The following is a 19,516-nucleotide window of genomic DNA, read 5'->3' as shown; positions in this document are numbered from 1 at the left end:
AAAAAAAGAAGAAAAAGGAGTTGGTTTTTGTTTAGATACTTGCAAAGTCATGGAATAACATCATCAGGCCGGTTATCTGTAGAATTAAGCTTCTCGAATATGAAAGATAAAAAAAAAAGGTTCTCTTCTGGTAAAACAAACATCATTAGGATCAGTATCTAAAGTTAACATGACTACTGTATTCATTTTTTCACCAGGACCATGATGGTAGATCCTTATTACAACATATGAACGTAACAGCTGCAAAATTGATGCATAAAGGGGAATCTCAGGGGAAGCGTGAACTCACTCTTTCTTTGAACTATCCATGACAATAAAATATGATACACACTTATGTGTTCCTCTTTTTACTAGTGTCTTCTGGAGGCAAAGATACAAACTGGAGAATCCTCTGAACCTGGGCAGCATCAACTCGAAACCGCTCAGCAATTCCATTGATATCCATAGGCCCTTTATGATCATCGGATCTGCCTTGATGCAGGAGTATAATTTCTCTTATCTGTGCCACATTCAGCGTACCTGCAGGAGCAGGCCTTTCCTCATATCTGCTAGACTGTGATGTTGTATTCCTTAGCTTAGGCAAGGGTCTATCATACTTCTCCACCACTGTTGCCTGTCACAATAGCCATGAATTAACGACTAATTATTCCTGATACATGTATTCTTGTAGCTATTACTACCTTCGAATCTACGTCAACTAAAACATCTAATCAGACAGCACAAATTCAGTGCTGGATAACTTAAGATCTCTATTTTATTTGCACCCAAGAGGGAACCCCATTGTTGAGATTAAACCTACTATGAAGGGAAGAATATCTGACAGGTGATAAGAATGGTTTAACTACAAAATATGACATTATTTTCTCAAACGCTTGACCGTCATCTGAAGAGTCACAAATAGGAGGCATGGAAGCGCAGACATGGTGATCATACATCAGTGTAAGGCTTAAACAACTGACTTAAAAAAGACTTCTATAGGATTGCCAATTTTCAACAGATAGTATAGGTTGAATTCTTGCAGTGTTCAGGGAAGCGTGAAGCGGAAAAAAGCGACAAGGCCCCGCTTCACGCTTTAACCGAAGCGTGAAGCAAATCGCTCGCTTCATTGAAGTGAAGCGCAAGTTGAAAGAAAAAAGACCAAAATTAATAGACACAATATTTATAAGCAAAATTTCAAATTAAAAACTCAAGATGCGTGAAAACCCTAGAGGAAAAGCAGATTAGTAGTCAAACTAAACTAGATCTCTTGAAATAAAAGGTCGCGACTCTTTTTCCCCCCCTTTAATTGACCTTTTAAGACTTAAAAATAATAATTAAGCGTCGCTTCCTGTGCTTCGTCACGCTTCAGCCTTAGAAGCGACCACTTCTCTTCACCTCCATCACTTCTAGTCTGCGAAGCGTGACTGGCTCACATCACTTCGCTCTCGCTATCCTGAACACTAAATTCTTGAGGCCTGGAATATATAATTTGATTATTTCATCGCCTCATAGTCTCCTCCTCTCCCCTCCCCCCCCAAAAAAAAAGAAAAAAGGGAAAAGGTTAAAAAATGCCCTTAACGTATTAGAAATGGTTCAAAATGCCCTCCTTCGGCCTATTGAATCAAAAATGCACTTAACCTATAAAAATGATTCAAAAATGTCATCCTTCCCCCTATTGGATCAAAAATGCCCTTAACCTATTAGAAATGATTCAAATTTGCCCTCCTTCTACCTAAAAGTATGTTTATGAACTATTAAATACTATAAAATATACATGCATTTCGTGTGATCTTAATATATTTTATCAACCACAACAATAACATACCCAGTGAAATCCCACAAGTGGGGTCTGGGGAGGGTAGAATGTACGCAGACCTTACCACTACCTCATGGATATAGAGATGCTGTTTCCGAAAAACCCTCGGCTCAAAAGTGTCGGCCCCAAATAGGAGAGAAAAAATAATATATATAGCATAATAACAAAAACGAAAAGCGGTGCAAATTTTACAAAACAATAACAATAACAATTGCAACATACTTTAATAATCAAAAGGCAATAACAACACAACTACAATGGCACACCTAGATCTACGACTAATCCTAAACCGTCACAAGGCAAGACATCATTCTATCCCTACTAGCCTTCTACTCCTACTAACCTTCTATCCTAATCCGTGACCTCTACTCCTTTCTATCTAAGGTCATGTCCACGGTAATATGGAGTTGCGCCATATTCTGTCTAAGCACCTCTCCCTAATACTTTTTCGGTCTACCCCTACCCGTCCGCATAACCCCCAAATCCAACCGCTCACACCTCCTAACTGGTGCATCAACACCCCTCCTCTGCATATACCCAAACCATCTCAGCCTCGCTTCTCTCATCTTGTCTGCCACAGAGGCCACTCACACCTTCTCTCGAATAACCTCATTTCTAATCCCATCACTCCTAGTGTGTCCACACATCCATCTCAGCATCCTCATCTCCGCCACATGCACCTTCTGAACATGCGAGTTCTTGACTGGCCAACACTCCACTCCATATAACGACGTCGGTCTAACCACCATTTTGTAGAACTTAACTTTAAGTTTAGGTGGTACCTTCTTATCACTCCAGAGGCAAGCCTCCATTTCATCCATGCTACCCCAATGAGATGCGTGACATCATCGTCAATGTCCCCACTACTCTGGATGATGGATCCAAGATATTTAAAGCTCTCTCTTGGGGATAGGTTGAGTGACAAACTTCACTTCCATGCCGTCTTCATCCATTGCAACACTGAATTTGCACTCCAAGTATTCTGTTTTTGTCCTGCTCAATTTGAACTCTTTGGATTCCAAAGTTTGTCTCCAAACCTCCAACCTACCATTAACTCTGTCCCGAGTCTCATCAATCAACACTATATCATCCGCAAATAGCATACACCATGGAACCTCCTCTTGAATAGATCGTGTCAGCTCATCCATCACCAAGGCAAAAAGAAATGGACTCAGTACAGATCCCTGATGTAGTCCCATCTCAACAAGAAAATGCTCCGAGTCACCTACCACTGTCCTAACCCGAGTCTTGGCTCCAGCATACATGTCCTTTATCGCCTTAATATACACCATCGGGACACCTTTAAGCCTGCAGACACCTCCAGAGAACATCCCTCGAAACTTTGTCATAAACCTTTTCAAGATCAATGAATACCATATGAGAATCCCTTTTTCTTTCTTTAAATTTCTCCACCAGTCTCCGCATAAGATGGATTGCTTCAGTAGTCGACCTCTCCGACATGAATCCAAACTGATTCTCCGATATTGACACTCCTCTCCTCACCCTCATCTCCACCACTCTTTCCCATATCTTCATAGTGTGGCTTAGCAATTTGATACCCCTGTAATTATTATAGTTTTGGATATCATCCTTGTTCTTGTACAATGGAACCATAGTACTCCACCTCCATTCATCGGGCATCTTAGCTGTCTTCAAAATAATATTAAACAACCTAGTCAACCACTATAAACCTGCCTTGTCAGTGCTTTTTCAAAAGTCCATCAGAATCTCATTGGGCCCGGTCGCTCTCCCCTTCTTCATTCAGCTAATAGCCCGTCTAACCTCCTCAATCCTGAAATACCTGCAGTACCCAAAGTCCCGAAGACTATGAGAGTGCACCAAATCCCCCAGTACGATGTCTCTGTCTCCTTTTTCATTTAAGAGTCCATGGAAGTAAGTTTGCCACCTTTGCTTGATAGAGGTCTCATCCACTAGCACTTCACCTTTTTCGTCCTTGATGCACTTTACTAGATCCAAATCGCGGGCTTTTCTCTCTCTCTCTTTGGCGAGCCTATACAATCTCTTATCCCTACCTTTTTCCCCTAATTCGTCATATAAGCATCCAAAAGCTGCTGTCTTTGCACTGGTGACTACCGACTTCGCTTCCATCTTAGCCTTCTTATAGATATCTTTAAGCCTACACTTCTCATCCTTATCCATGCACTCCAACCACTCCATATACGCAACCTTCTTAACTTTCACTTTGACTTGAACTTTTCCATTCCACCACCAAAGATTCCTCTCAAAACCCCTAGAACCTCAGTAGCTGCTTTTCTTATGTAAATTCTAATGTATCCAGCAGTCATGTCCCACATGTTGTTCACATCCCCTCTACTACTCCAGGCTCCCAAACCAATCAGCTTCTCCCCCATCTCCTGAGAAAGGGCGAGAGTCAGGCTCCTTATCTAATCACCGATCGGTCATAAAGGGTCTTCTTTTTCCTATCCCTCTTAATCTCCAAGTCCATCACCAAAAGCCTATGTTGGATAGTAATATTTTCACTCGGAATGACCTTGCAATCCTTACAAAGGCCTCTATCACCCTTCTAGAGGAGTAAGTAGTCAATTCGAGTCCTAGCTAAACTGTGCTGGTAAAGGTAACCAATTGATTTTCCCTCTTCAGAAAACACGAGTTAGCAATAACCAACTCAAAAGCTTTAGCAAATTCCAGTAGAGATACCCCGCCACCATTTCTTTCCCCAAAACCAAAGCCTCCATGGACATCATCAAAACCACAAGAAGTTACTAATATGACCATTGAAATCTCCACCAATGAAAATCTTTTCGGTGCTCGGTATACCTCTCACTACCTCATCCAAATCCTCCCAAAAGAGCCTTTTGACTTCCTCATCTAGGCCCACATAGGGTGCATAAGCACTAACAACATTCACAATAAGCCTACCTATAACTAGCTTAATAAACATCATCCTATCATTGATCCTCTTTACCTCCACAACACCTTCCCTAAGATCCGCGTAGACTAGAATACCTACTCCATTCCTATCTCTTGAGCCTCCTGAGTACCATAATTTGAACCCGTCCACATCCCGAGCTTTGGTGCCTATCCATCTAGTCTCTTGAACACAACCTATATTAATCTTTCTCCTCTTAAGACTCTTCACTAACTCTATGGACTTCCTTGTAAGCGATCCTATGTTCCACGATCCTACTCTCAACTTAAGAGAACCCGCCCCTCTTTTACCGCTACTTCCTCTCGCCTTCAGCCCCAATCGAGGACATGACCCTAGTCCACTATTAGTTGCCGAAGCCACTAAAAAGATATGAACTACAAAAGTGATAAACTGAGAAAAAATAAATTCAGAGAATACAAACAGGCAATGGGATAATAATTGACAGTATAGAATGTATACTAGAGACAATACACACTAACTAATATGCAAATCTATTTAAACTAAAATGAAGAACAATATCTAAAACAATAATGGTAGGAGCTAAGAAAAAAAAGGAACAGTAAGCAAACTGAACAGAAAGTGATACTAGAATATGTACTGGAGCACAAATAATCAACTAAATAAACGAGAGATAGAACTTGGCCCGAAGAAAAATGTGACAGAGATTCTGAACGGAATCATGAGCGTTGCCGGAAACGTATGGACGTTGCTGGAATCTGCTTGAAGCCGCCGGGTAGTGAAAGCTCTAGTTTAGATCTTGAACGATCTGGACTAACCTATTTCGCCGGAAAACACAAAAAGGAGAAAAAAAGCTTCGCCGAAAAATAAAGAAAAAGAAAGGAGGAGTTTCGCCGGAAAAAGACCTTACTGGAAACAAATGAAGTTCGCCGAAAAATAAAGAAGGAGATAGATCAGGAGAAAGAGAACGATTTGGGTACTTACTGATCTCGCCGGAATCCAAGCAGCAAGTTAGCGTTGGCAGAAGGTGATCCTTCTTTCCTTTTCCTATAGTGCAACCGGACTTGACGCTGGTCCGATTGGAGGTCGGAATCGCCGGAGGCTCAGTCAGTATTCAGAGGATTATATATTTTATCAATAAATATAATATTTTTATAACATCAAAATATTTCTAAAAATTCTTTTTAGCCTTCAAATTTGAATACATTAAAACTCAGCTTTTTAATTCATTTTACTTCTATTAGCATTTTAGTTATATATTTTTTCCATTGTCTAACAATTATAGTCTCTTAAAACTACTGAAATTTTTGTATAAATTATGTTAACTCAGCTTTTTAATTCATTTTACTTCTATTAGCATCTTAGTTATATATTCTGGGTATACATAATGAAATCCCTCTTCTCCGTGACTAAGACAATGTTTTTATACAACATACATTTGGGTTAATCCACACGTAAGTTCATATATTTTATTTAAAGCAAATACTTCTATTAGGTAAGACAAACAAACAAGAATTTTTCAAAAAAAGTACAAATAAAAAAAACTAAATAATTGTCAAAGTACTGTTAAAAAAATTATAGACATATATAATTAGAATAAGCAAATTTTTGAGTCATTTCTAATATGTTAAGGGAATTTTTTATCTTATAGGTAGAGGGAAGGGAAAATTTGAACTATTTCTAATAGATTAATGACATTTTTGATCCAACAGGTGGAAAAAGGGCATTTTTGAACCATTTCTAATACGTTAAGGGCATTTTTGACCCAATAGGTGGAAGAAAGGGCAAATTTGATCCAATAGGTGGAAGGAGGGTCTTTCTGAACCATTTCTAATACGTTAAGGGCATTTTTGAACCTTTTCCCATGAAAAAAAAACAAAAAAAAGGAGAAAGAATTGATACATTAAAAATCCTGACTTGCACATGTCACATTACTCCTTGCTTGTACAAAAAGATATGAGATGAGGAAAGGAGTAAAAAGAAGAGAAACTTCATGTGAGTCTCGAGATATAGAGGGTGCTGTGTGTGGGGTGGGGTGGGGGAATCATCCGGACCAAATTTAGTTAAACTGGGACAATAAGAAGAAAAACATTTCTTCTAATACTTCAGTCTTGGATTTCTTCGCTTTGCTACCAGATGGCACAAGAAATTTAGAGTATACTTCCTACAAGGGAAGGACAACATTGGCCCCTCTAAATCACCTTCATACCTTCCTTTTCCAAAGAAGGTGAGGCTTTACGCAACAGTTGAAATAGTAATTGACTAATCAGTAATCACCTAATTTAAGAAATAATCTATGAGTGTCTCAAAAGTTGCAGAGTCAATAGGGCACACATTCAATCTGAAAGTTAATATGCAAACAAATGAAACTCACCTCACCCATCTCTAGCTTTCCACCAGGCTTGGCTTGAATTCTACCAACCATTTGATTAAGCATTGCATTGAACTTGGGATCTCTCTCTTCCAGGGTGTTTTTAACAGCAACCTTTGGGCTGCTCTCTAAATAAGCAAAAGCAAATAGTTACTTATCATGTAAGTATTTGTGAAATCCTACAAACACTCTTGCAATGGAAATTATTGAAGCAAGTTATTTTTCCTGGGCAGATAGAAAAGTAAACAAGCGAAAGGCATTAACCGTTCTTGCAGCAACAAAGACACCTAAATGGACGACATCACAATGTTTAATCCAAGACTCTCAATTTGTTGTGTGATGTGATTAGAACTCAGTCTATCTCAAATTTATAGACCCATTTGGCTGATGGAGACTCAAATTTGACTAGTTTTGCAATAAGTTGAACTCATATCAGTCTATATCTTCAAAATTATATTTAGATATTTGGGGATATTTGTTACCATTTCACAAGTACAAACACATACATATTGCAATGCTAACTATAAATGGACAGGATTAAAGATCCTTTTTTTATCGGAAAATTAAAGATCGGTTTCTCACTAACTGTTATAGCTGAGGGTCTTTCAAAAACAACCTCTCTACCTCAGAGAGGTAGTCGTAAGGATTGTTGGTGTTGTTGTTCCTCACTGACTGTTATCTTCGAACAAAAGCAAATTAACCAGAAAAAACCAAATGTGGCCTTAAGTTGTTCACAAAAGTTGCATTGATAGATTACACCAAAAAAGCATAAAACTAACATAAATACAGGTCAACTACTCACACAGCAACTCGGTACAATTGACCTGTGCTTCTGAGCACACATGCATACCTAAAATAGTATTCACCATTCTTGCTACATACCAGTTCTACCTATCCTAACAAAATGCGCAGGATTATTTAATTAAACAATCAAGCTCCAATTATCTCTGCCCTATGTGAGCCTTGCACGTCCCAAACCGGATAAATGTAGAGGGTCGCGATAAGTTTGCAGTCAGATTATGATAAATTATGGCCTAGTGGTAAATTATGGCCTAGTGGTCAAGAAGTGAACCTTGGTTCGAATCTCAACAGACAAACAAAACTAGGTGGTATTTTGGAAGAGCGCAGGTAAGATAAGTTTGGAGTGGTTGACTGAGTTATTTAATTCGTTTTTAAGACGAGCAAAATGCCTGAAGAATGGAGGTGGAGTACAATGAATTTGTCGTATAAGAACAAGGGTGACATTCAGAATTGCAACAACTATAGGGTATAAAACTGCTAAACCACAATATGAAAGTTTGGGAGAAAGTGGTAGAGACGAAGGTGAGGAGGGGTGTATCTATTTTCAAGACCCAGTTCGGCTTCATGTCAAGACATTCAACTCAAAAGCCACTCATCTTGTAAGATTACTGGTGGAGCAGCATAGGGAGAGGAAGAGAGATTTACACCTGGTGTTCATCAACATAGAAAGGCATACGATAAAGTCTCGTAGGAAAATCTATAGAGATGCCTAGAGTTTAGACGTACACTTATGACATACATTAGGGTGATAAAGGACACATATACTGGAGTCAAGGCCCAGATAAGGATAGTGGAGGAGACTTGGAGAACTTCCAAGTTGTGATGGGTTGCACCAAGGATCAACTCTTAGCCCGTTTTTGTTTGCCTTGGTGATGGTGACACAACAAATCTAAGGTGAGGTGCTATGATGTATGTTATTTGTATATGACAAAGGTCTGATTGATGAGACTCGCGGCTAAGTTAATGCTAACCTAGAGGTCTGGAGACAAACTCTGGAGTCTAAAAGGTTCAGGCTGAGCAGGAACAAGATAAAATACTTGGAGTGCAAGTTCAATGACGAAACACATGAGGTTAGCATGAAAGTGAGGCTTGATACCCCAACCATCAAAAAGAGAGGAAGTTTCAAGTCTCTTGGGGCTATTATCCAATGTAGTGGGGAGATTAATGATGATGTCACATCGTATTGGTGCAGGGTGGATGAAATAGAGGCTTTCATCTGTAGTCTTGTGTGATAAGAAAGTACCTCAAAAACATAAAGACAAGTTCTAGAAAGTGATGGTTAGACCAACTATGTTATATAAGCGGAGTATTAGCCAGTCAAGAATTCTCATATTCAGAAGATGAAAATTGCTAAAATGAGGATGTTGAGATGGATGTGTGGGCTTACTAGGAGAGATAAGATTAAAAATGAAGATAACCAGGACAAAGTGGAAGTCGCTTCAGTGGAGGACAAGATGCGGTAAACGAGGCTGAGATGGTTTGCGCATGTGAAAAGGAGATGCACTGATGCCCCGGTGCATTGGTGTGAAAGGTTGGTATAGATGGTTTCAAGAGAAGTCGAGGTAGGTCGAAGAAGTATTAGAGAGGGGTGCTTGGATGAGACATGACACAACTTCAGTTTACCGAGGACATGAATTTAGATATGGTGGACACAAATTAGGCTTAAAGGCTAATACATAGTTGAGCGTCGTCTCACTTACGGTTACATACTAGTAGTACTCTTGTAGTTTCTTGGTCTTCGATTTATGTTACTATATGTTGCTTCTTGTACTTTGATTGTACTATTATTTTATTGTAGGAAATGTTCCATTTTTTTCATAATGTTTTGTCACGCTATCTTTAGTATTTTGTTTTGACTTCTTCATTTTCGTGTTTCATTTCCCGAATTGGTTTGATATATAATTTTTCTTAAATTGAGGGTCTATCAAAAACAACCTCTATACTTTCCAAGGTGGGGGTAAGGTCGGAGTACACACCATCCTCCCAGACCTAACTTGTGGGATTAGAGTGGGTATTTGTTATTATTGTTGTAAGCCTTACTAGATAAAATTACCCAGTACCTGCATAGGTGTCATGATGGAATAGTCGACGTGCGTGCAACTAACCTAGCACTAAATGTATTAAAGAAAATGTTTTTGGTCAAATTATGATATACAAAAGATTCATACAAATTACGGGTGGGCATAAATACCTAAAGACCGGACCGATCTGCACTAATTCGGTTTTTTGGTTTTGATTCTTTAATTAAGTTTTGATTTTATTTTTCTAAAATTTCGATATTTGGTTGGGTGTTCAGTTATAACATCCCAGTTTTTGGTTTAACCGAAGAACCGAACTTTCATTGAGCCTGCCCTTTCACAGATTAGAGAATCACCGATCTGCAGGGAATAATAAATGACCCTGCCCAACATCTTTGCAAAAACACAAAAGATTCCAATTGAAATATATTGTCAGCATTCACTATCCTAATTTCAAGTATCTTTTTAAGGTTGATCACACTGTCCATTTTATTTTACACGTTCATATACACCATGTTCCCATATCTTTTAAAGTATGTACAGCTTCGAAATTCCTTAAAATTACTAAACAGAGAGTGGTTGAAAGGAAGGTAGTAGACAACCAATAATTGTTCTAATTAGTCTCATGTTTTCCCTTCAGTTTCAGTTCCTAACTCAATCATTTGCCAGAGATGTAATGTACTTCATCTAGAAAAGAATGACTCTACATTTTGTTGTAATTAAAATGCTATATTCTTTGATAACCATGGTGTCCGGGCCCCTTGCCCACACCTTGACTAATTCCATAGATATCCCACCAGCACAAACACCGGGTAACTCTCTCCATTGGCTTAGATGGATAGACATAACCAATGATTTTGCCTCCACAGGGCTTTGAGCCTGAGACCTTCTGGTTCCGCTTCATTGACCTTATGCCACACCTCGGGTCCCATTTTTCGCTACCGATAGTTGAGATTTATACTGTAGTAGTTCTTAAAATGTAAATTTTATTTGGACAGAGTAAGTAATCTTTGTGTAATACAAGAAATTTGAACTAGCTGCAGCATGAATAAGAACCGAGTTCCTAAATTTCAAAGGATAGAATCAAAATAAATGAATTGATATTGTAGAATTAGAAAATGCAAAGGGCATACCGGCAACTGGACCAACATTATCGGCAGGAGTTTTATTCACCGGAGGGGGTCTCCGGTCGATAGGTTTCTTCAGTTGCGATGAAGCTGCATCGACAGAAGAACTTCCGATCCTTCCAGTTGCTCGACGAAATGCCTGACCCATTTTACAAATGATCCTTTTATACACAAATGTTATTATGTATACAATTTTATAATAAAATTTTCGTATAAGTTTTGATTTTTTTGGGTTTCTGTCAGTGAATTGATTGGGAAATTGAATGAAGAGTTATTAGAGAAATGGATCATTAAGGTGATTGGAATTGGGATTCCGTTAAATACAATTTCCACGTAGAGGGTTTTACAATGACCACGGTCTCCATTTTCTACTTTTGATATGTTTTTTGTTGATTGGAATTGGGATTCCGTTAAATACAATTTCCACGTAGAGGGTTTTACAATGACCACGGTCTCCATTTTCTACTTTTGATATGTTTTTTGTTGAGGTGATGATTTATTAGAAAGAGATAAAGATTTATATATACTTACTCAGAGAATTACATATCTTATTATTGTTCGTTTAAATATAATGAAGAAATAAATATACAAAAAAATTAATAAATTCAACATCTACTCTCTCTTTTTATATATATAAGTTTATACAATATAATTTTTCACCGAAGAATCTTATTCTCTATCTGGATTCACTCCTATTCCTAACAACTTGTTTGGATGGTTGATACTTGTTAGTTGTTACATATCATTTCATAAATCGTGTCATATTGTTTTGATCCATACAAATTTAAATACATTGTATTGTTCTATTTGTTACTAAATGACACGCCCCAACAATTTTAAAAATAAACTTACAATATCATAAAGATAATATAAGGTATATGGTAAAATTATTAAAGATAGATAAAAAAATAAAGAAGTTATTACAATGATAAGCCAAATTAAAATGAGAAAAAAAAAAGAGGTAACTATATGACCACATCGCACCGGGCTGCCCTATATGACCACATCAAGCTGATCACCGCATAAAATGGCTTTTCTCATGGTTACATAAGAATGAATATAATAACATGGCATAATAAAAATTTAAATAAAAACCAAAATAAATATATTAGATTTAAAATAGGTTACAATTACAATATATAACAATCATCCAAAGAGTGAATTTCCTGAATAGTCACTTATAGGGACGGTCAAAATCGAATAAAAATTGATAACCTGAATCGAAAAAAAGTTATTGGTCTATCGATAATGAGTTATTGATTTAGAGGTTTCGTTTATGGTTTTGATTTTTTATATTCCCGGGTTATCAGTTCTTAATGGTTTGGTGTTTTTTCTTAACGGGTTAACCGATGACCTGATGATAAATTAATAAATTATATTATACCATTTGGTATATAAAGTCCCTGGCTTAATTATGATTTAGTTTCATACTTTTATTTCTGGTTGTCTCAAACTCTCGTTATTCTACAACGTGTAAGTGTTTGCTTTTTAGCAAGATGCAATCTGTTAACTCATGTGCATAATTCATTTGGTTTGTCACCTTATTTCTAAATTATTTTCAATTAAAAAAATGTGTCAAAACTTAACGGCTAAATCCATTCCGAACTGATAATGATTAATAACCGATATATCGATAACCGATAAGCCAATTTCTGAATGATTCTATAATGGTTTAGTATATCTACAAATCGATAACCGACAACAGATAAGTCGAATCGATAAACTTTAAAACCGAGCTGAACCGATTGATACGCAGCCCTAGTCACCTATGTTTGGAAAATTACCTAGGAATATCACTTTTGTTTTTTAGGACTAAAATATCTCCCAACAATTTCTATTTTCCTAAAAATATACTTGACATAATAAAAACATCTTTTCTCTCTTAATATATAGGATGCCATGTCACATTGTTTCTATTTTTTAACAATAATTTTTTTTCTTTTTTGAATTTTTCATCTGATGTCCGATACTGTCATGACTTTGAGCCGTAGTAAGTGTCACTCACACTAATCCTTCGATGGGAGAACCAATATTACACCCAACTAAAGCAAACTATCAACCAACACACATTTAAAAGCTGAATTCTCATCAAATGAGATAATGTTATAAAAAACATGCGGAAATTGCCTCCCTAGAACCTGAAAGTCATTGTACCAAAACTCTATCTAAGGTCTAGAATAAGGGGATGCAATACCGAAAACAATAAATATAAAACAATAGTCTAAAGGGTCTAAGTGTGAAAGGAAAGGACTAAGAGATAGGATGAATTCCCGAAAATTTGAAAGAAATGGCTCATTCTTGAATCTGAACGATCAATGATCTCCTAACTGGCGCCTGAATATGCCTTATACTCAACAAAAAAAGAACAAGTGTAGTATCAGTACAAAACCATAGTGTACTGGAAGAATTATGCGGTCATTTTCGGTTAATGAAATATGAACAAGAAACTACAATATAGTAAGACAACAATATACAATCACATCACAGTTATGCCAACTCTTAAATCATTATGCAGGTAAAAACATACTCAATCACAATTCAACAATCAACAATGGACCTCTCATGGAATCCGTACCCAAATTATTAGAGTATCAGCGTGGTACCCGTTCCAATAGTCAGTGTACCGGCGTAGTACCCGATCCAAATGTATTGGCGTGGTACCCGATCCAACATGAAGTCACACATCAAAATCACAACCACAATGAATAAGCACAGACACACTTGTACAACCAAGGAATACATTCATTGCATGCAATTTGATCAAAAGATATCATTTCACTTCATGTTCTTTTTTTTTAATCATATACCAAGCATGCAATACTAGTGAAGTAGTTAACAGTGTAAGACTCCGAAAGTTGGAAAGTTGGGAATCAAAGAGAAATCCTCAAAATATGATTGGACCCAAGTTTATGAACGTCTCTACGAGTCATAGAGGTTTCTACGACCCGTAGAAACAAGTCGTAGAGGAAGTCTTGGTAGTTGATCATGAACAACTTCAAAGAAAGGTCTACGACTCATAATCACTTAGACGATCCGTAGACACACCTCGTAGATAGACCTCACACACCTCGTAGATATACCTCAGAGACCACATTTCAGAAGTTCCTAAAGGTCAAGTCTATAACTTGACAATATGGTCCGTAAAAGATGTTACGGGTCATAGGAACGACTCGTAACAAAACTTCAGAGACTTATATTTTTGCAGGCTTTGGGACCTGCAGGACGGATGGATTTGATGAGCCGTAATGAAGTTTATGGGTCATAGAAATGACCCATTTGCAAACTTCACAGACTTGAAAAATTAGACCTTTTCCAAAGCCTGCAGGACGAGTTGCTTTGACGACTCGTCAATAATTTTATGACCTGTAGAAAGGGCCCGTAGGTCTAAAATCCGAAGTTTAATTAGGGGTAATTGTGTCTTTTCTAAAGTTCGGTTCAATGAACCTATACACTTTGATGGGCAAGTTCGAAGACTATATATATATATATTCAATTCTTCAAAATTCCCCTACTTTTCAATTCATTCTCCTAAAATTTCTCTAAGGCACGAACAAAGTCTCTCAAGGTTTATTCTTCAAGCTACAAGCTAGGGTTCCAGATTTCTTCAAGGTTCTTCTTCAATTCATCGTGAATTGAATCAAGGTATGCAGGGATTGATTCATGGGTTCTTTTCACCCATGAAGTCCCAAATTTTTCTCAAAGTTTCTTTCAATTTTCAATTGATTATGAACCCTAGTTTTAATAAATTGCATTGAATTGATTCAATTCAATTTTTAGATGTTATCAATGATCATTATATGCATGTTTTCATATGAATTGTATGATTTTGAGATGAATTATGAATGCCCATGCTTAAAGTTTTCAAGTTATGATCATGAAAGTTAAAGATGATTCTATGATTTGATCATGAGTTCAATGATTTTCAATGAAAGTTTCTATGATTTAAAGTTGAGATTATGATTTTATGGATGAAAGTTATGATGACGATCAAAGTTAAGATCAAATAAGTTATTTTAGTATGATAAGTCCAATTCTCACACAGTCATGTTAAAAATGGTGATAAGGACAATTCTTATCGAAGTTATGGATTCTTATGAATCATTAAAGTTAATGAGCTATTCCTAATATGTTTTAAAGATGGATTGATAGACAGTTACTATCTTTTCCTAATATGTTATGATCATGTTTTAATGAGTTTCCATTGGGATAATGACTAAGAAAGAGGACTTCTGGTGGGGTTCGATCCGGTAATGCAGTTAGTTACCCAAGGAAATCCTAGTAGCAACCTAAAGTCCCAAACTACATTGCCCGTGTAGGATTGCCTTCATGTCCTAGCTAGTGGATCCACATATAGCACAGTTGAGAAGAGTTGAGATGAGTGAAATGACAGAGTATACCCTGGCAAGGTAGCCTCCCTCTTCTCGATGAGGGTTTCATCGAATTTCATGTAATAGCTCTCATGGTCTTAGATGTCAGTTAAAGGTCTTATCCCACATAAGTTGAAGTTAAGTTATGAGTTTATGATAAAGTTTTATAATATGCATTGACCATGAGTTTCATATGTTTTCAAATGCTTTTAAGCTCTATTCATGTTCATTATGATTGGTCATGCATCTTATGGCATATTGTTCACGTTTCTATTAATTGTTCATGCATACCTCACATACTTAGTAAATTCAAACGTACTAATGTATATTTTTCCTACATTATCTCATAATGTAGGGACAGACGACGTTCTCAATCATCCTATTCGTGGCTAGAGTTTCCCTAGATTCTTAAGGAGTTGGTGAGTCCTCATTCTATTGAGGATATGACTTTTATTCTTGTAATTACATGACTTTCTTCTATTGTTAGGGTGAGCTAGGAACTTTTCCTAATCCCCCATTAAATACTAAACTAGAGGCATATTTAGACGGCGTATAATGTAGTCCAGTTTGGACATCTATTAAGTTGTTTTCCCTTAGTCCCATTCCCATGTGATGATTACTTCCGCTTATATTGTCATATTTTTTTACCTTATGTATACGATGTATGTTAAGATGTCTTATGGTTGGGGTCCCTCACATCTCGATAGCCGTGTTGCGGCTTGGCCCTAGTTCGGGTCGTGACAAACTTGGTATTAGAGCACAAGGTTTAGAAGAGTCCTAGGGAGTCTAATATGTCACGTTAAGTAGAGTCTTATTAATTGGTGTGAAGGTTACATATCCATGAATAGGAGGCTACGAAATGTCTAAGGAAAAATCTCACTTCCATCATGGTGTATGTTGTGCGGTAGAGTGGTTAAGTCTTTTCCCTCTAATGCTTGTTCTTTGCAATTTTTAGAATATGCCTCTACGAAGATACCCCACTAGATAGAATGTGGTTGAAGAAGAGCAACAAGCTCCGAATGACTATTTGAATGATCAAGTTTGCAATGCCTAGTTCCATGCCATCTTCTAAGTACTTGCACAAGCCATAACGGCTCAAGCCAATCGTGAGATAGTTGCTCCTGTGAATCTAAATATAGGTACGATGGTGACGAGAGTTCATTATTTCATGAGGATGAATCCTCTGGAGTTTTGGGGTTCTAAAGTTGACCAGAATCCATAAGAGTTTGTTGATAATATCCACAAGATTGTGGACATCATGGGGGTTAACTCGGCTGAGAGTGTAAAGTTGGCCATGTATCAATTAAAGGGTGTTGCTTAAATTTGGTTTGATCAACGAAAAAGTGAGAGGCTTAGAGGGGCGGATCAAGTGAATTAGGATGAGTTTAAGGGAGTATTTCTTGATCATTTTTTCCCATTAGAGTTGAGGAAGGACAAAATACAAGAGTTCATCAACCTTAAGCAAGGGGGTATGCATATGAGGGAGTATGTCCTCATGTTTACTTAATTGTCAAAATATGCTTCATTCATGATTGTCGACTCAAGAGCTCATATGAGCAAGTTCGTATCGGGTGTGTCAGATATGGTCTCAAAAGAGTGCAAAATGGCTATGTTGATTCGGGAAATAGACATATCTAGACTCATGACCTATGTAGAGCAAATAGAGAGTGAGAAGCTAAAGGTGAAGAATAGGGAGTCCAAGAGGCCAAGGACCGATGGTGGTGAATTCTCTCATGATAAGTCCAGAAGTGGTGGACGTCCTCGTTTTCACCAAAAGTACTCCAGCCAAGGGTATTTTAATGCCACTACTCCAAGGTTTAACAAAAATAGAGTGCCCAACCTTAAGCCTCAAGAAGGTGCTCCAATTGGCCAAGTTACTCCCGCGTGTAAAAAGTATGGTAAGAACCACAAGGGTGAATGTCTAGCTAGGTTGAATGTGTACTACCGATGTGGTAAGCCAAGTCATCATGATAAGGAATGCAAGGTCAAAGATGGTTGCACTCAAGGCCAAGTTTCTCAATGTGGCCAAGGGAAACCAAAGGGTAGTCAATGCAACAATAGGTTTTATGCCCTTCATGGTAGGAAATAGGTGGAGGAGACTCCCAATGTTATTACTGGTATGTTACGGATATTTAACAATAATATTTATGCTTTTCTTGATTCAGGTGCAAATTTATCTTTTGTTTCCCCTTATGTGTCTATGAGATTTGACGTTAGCTCCAAAACTTTGTCAGAGCCTTTTTTCGTATATACTCTTGTAGGTGAGTCGATTATGGGTAAAAGAGTTTATAGAAGTTGTCCAATTTCAATTTTCCATAAAGTTACCCTATGTGACCTAGTTGAGCTTGAGATGATCAATTTTGATGTTATTCTTGGTATGGATTAGCTATATGCCTTCTATGTTTCTATTAATTGTAGGACTCGAGTGGTTAAGTTTCAATTCCCAAATTAGCCGATCCTAGAATGGAAGGGCAGTAATTTCATGTTCAAAGGTCAATTCATTTCATGCCTTAAAGCTTGGAAAATGATTTCCAAGGGTTGTATCTACCATCTTGTGAGAGTTAGGGATGAAAATTCTGAAGCCCCGATGCTAGAGTCAGTCCCCATTATTAATGAGTTTTTGGATGTGTTTCCTAATGATTTACTCGATGTTCCTCTCAAAAGGGAGATTGACTTTGGTATAGACCTTCTTTAGGGTACTCAACCTATTTCTATTCTTCCTTACCGAATGGCCCCGTCAGAATTATAGGATTTAAAGGATTAATTGAAAGACTTGTTAGACAAGAGTTTTATTAGACCTAGTATATCCCCATGGGGTGCTCCCATTTTTTCTTTTAGAAAGAAGAATGGTTCACTACGTATGTGCATTGAATACCGGCAATTGAATAAAGTAACCATCAAGAATAAATACCTAATTTCAAGGATATATGACTTGTTTGATCAATTGCAAGGGGCAATATATTTCTCTAAGATAGATCTTTGTTTCAGATATTACCAATTGGGGGTGAAGGAGCGTGATATCCCTAAAACGGTATTTCGAACAAGGTATGATCAGTATGAGTTTCTAGTTATGTCGTTTGGTTTGACCAATGCCCCCACAACTTTCATGGACTTAATGAATAAGGTGTTTAAGCAATATTTATACGTGTTTGTGATTGTATTCATTGATGACATTTTGGTTTACTCTCGGAATGAGAAAGAGCATGCTAATCACTTGAGGATTGTGTTGCAAACTCTAAAGGATAAGCAATTATTTGCCAAATTCAATAAGTGTGAGTTTTGGTTAAGGGAGTTGGCCTTTCTTGGTCACATTGTGTCCGGTGAAGGGATTATGGTCGATCCTAAGAAAACTAAGGTGGTTAAGAATTGGCCTAGACCATTATCCCCTTCGGATATTAGAAGTTTCTTGGGCCTAGACGGATACTATAGGAGATTTGTGGAAGGATTTTCATCTATCTCGTCACTTTTGACCAAGTTGACTCAAAAAAGGTAAAGTTTCAATGGTCGAAAGCATGTGAAAAAGTTTTTGAGAGTTGAAGGATCGTCTCACTACCGCTCCTATTTTGACTCTACCGAAAGAGTCTAATAGTTTTGTTGTGTATTGCGATGCTTCAAGGGTGGGTCTTGGTTGTGTTTTGATGCAACATGGTAAGGTAATAGCCTATGCCTCTAGGCAATTTAAGGTGCATGAACGAAATTATCCAACCCATGATCTTGAATTAGCGGCAGTTGTGTTTGCCTTGAAGATTTGGAGGCACTACTTTTATGGTGTCCATGTGGGTGTGTTCACCGACCATAAAAGTTTACAATATGTGTTTAAGCAAAAAGATTTGAACCTTCAACAAAGGAGATGGGTTGAATTATTGAAGGACTATGACATGAGTGTGTTATACCATCTGGGCAAAGATAATATGGTTGCCTATGCACTAAGTAGATTGTCTATGAGTAGTGTTGCACATGTTGAGGGAGATAAGAAATAATTGATTAAAGATGTTCATACATTGGCACATGTAGGTGTGCGGTTGGTTGACTCCAATGATAGAGGTATTCTTGTTCACGATGGTTCGGAATCATCTCTTATGACATTTGTTAAGGCCAAACAAGACCATGATCTGGTATTAGCTGAGTTGAAGTAGTCGGTTATCAAAAAAGCCATTGAGGCTTTCTC

At 37.5% G+C, this 19,516-nt stretch overlaps 1 protein-coding gene across 1 annotated transcript; it reads right to left on the bottom strand.

Annotated features, from left to right (window-relative positions):
- Positions 1-100: 100 nt before the first annotated feature.
- On the bottom strand, positions 101-11,389 carry LOC129887282 (uncharacterized). The gene is made up of 3 exons (XM_055962323.1): positions 10,988-11,389; positions 7,039-7,163; positions 101-613 (listed from the first exon to the last, which is right to left on the bottom strand). Exons 1-3 carry the CDS (start codon positions 11,127-11,129, stop codon positions 332-334), a joined length of 549 nt encoding a protein of 182 aa, XP_055818298.1. The 5' UTR covers positions 11,130-11,389; the 3' UTR covers positions 101-331.
- Positions 11,390-19,516: the final 8,127 nt, after the last annotated feature.

This window comes from Solanum dulcamara, chromosome 4 (genome assembly GCF_947179165.1).
Source record: "Solanum dulcamara chromosome 4, daSolDulc1.2, whole genome shotgun sequence".
In the NCBI taxonomy this organism is placed as follows: Eukaryota; Viridiplantae; Streptophyta; class Magnoliopsida; order Solanales; family Solanaceae; genus Solanum; species Solanum dulcamara.
This window is presented reverse-complemented; position numbering and strand designations above follow the sequence as displayed.

Excerpts from the sequence above, each read along its gene's own strand:
- LOC129887282 (XM_055962323.1), bottom strand. The coding sequence starts at position 11,129 with ATGGGTCAGGCATTTCGTCGAGCAACTGGAAGGATCGGAAGTTCTTCT. Across the intron at positions 7,164-10,987 it reads TAATGTTGGTCCAGTTGCCG|AGAGCAGCCCAAAGGTTGCT; the intron begins GTATGCCCTTTG and ends TTGCTTATTTAG. Across the intron at positions 614-7,038 it reads GAAAGCTAGAGATGGGTGAG|GCAACAGTGGTGGAGAAGTA; the intron begins GTGAGTTTCATT and ends CTATTGTGACAG.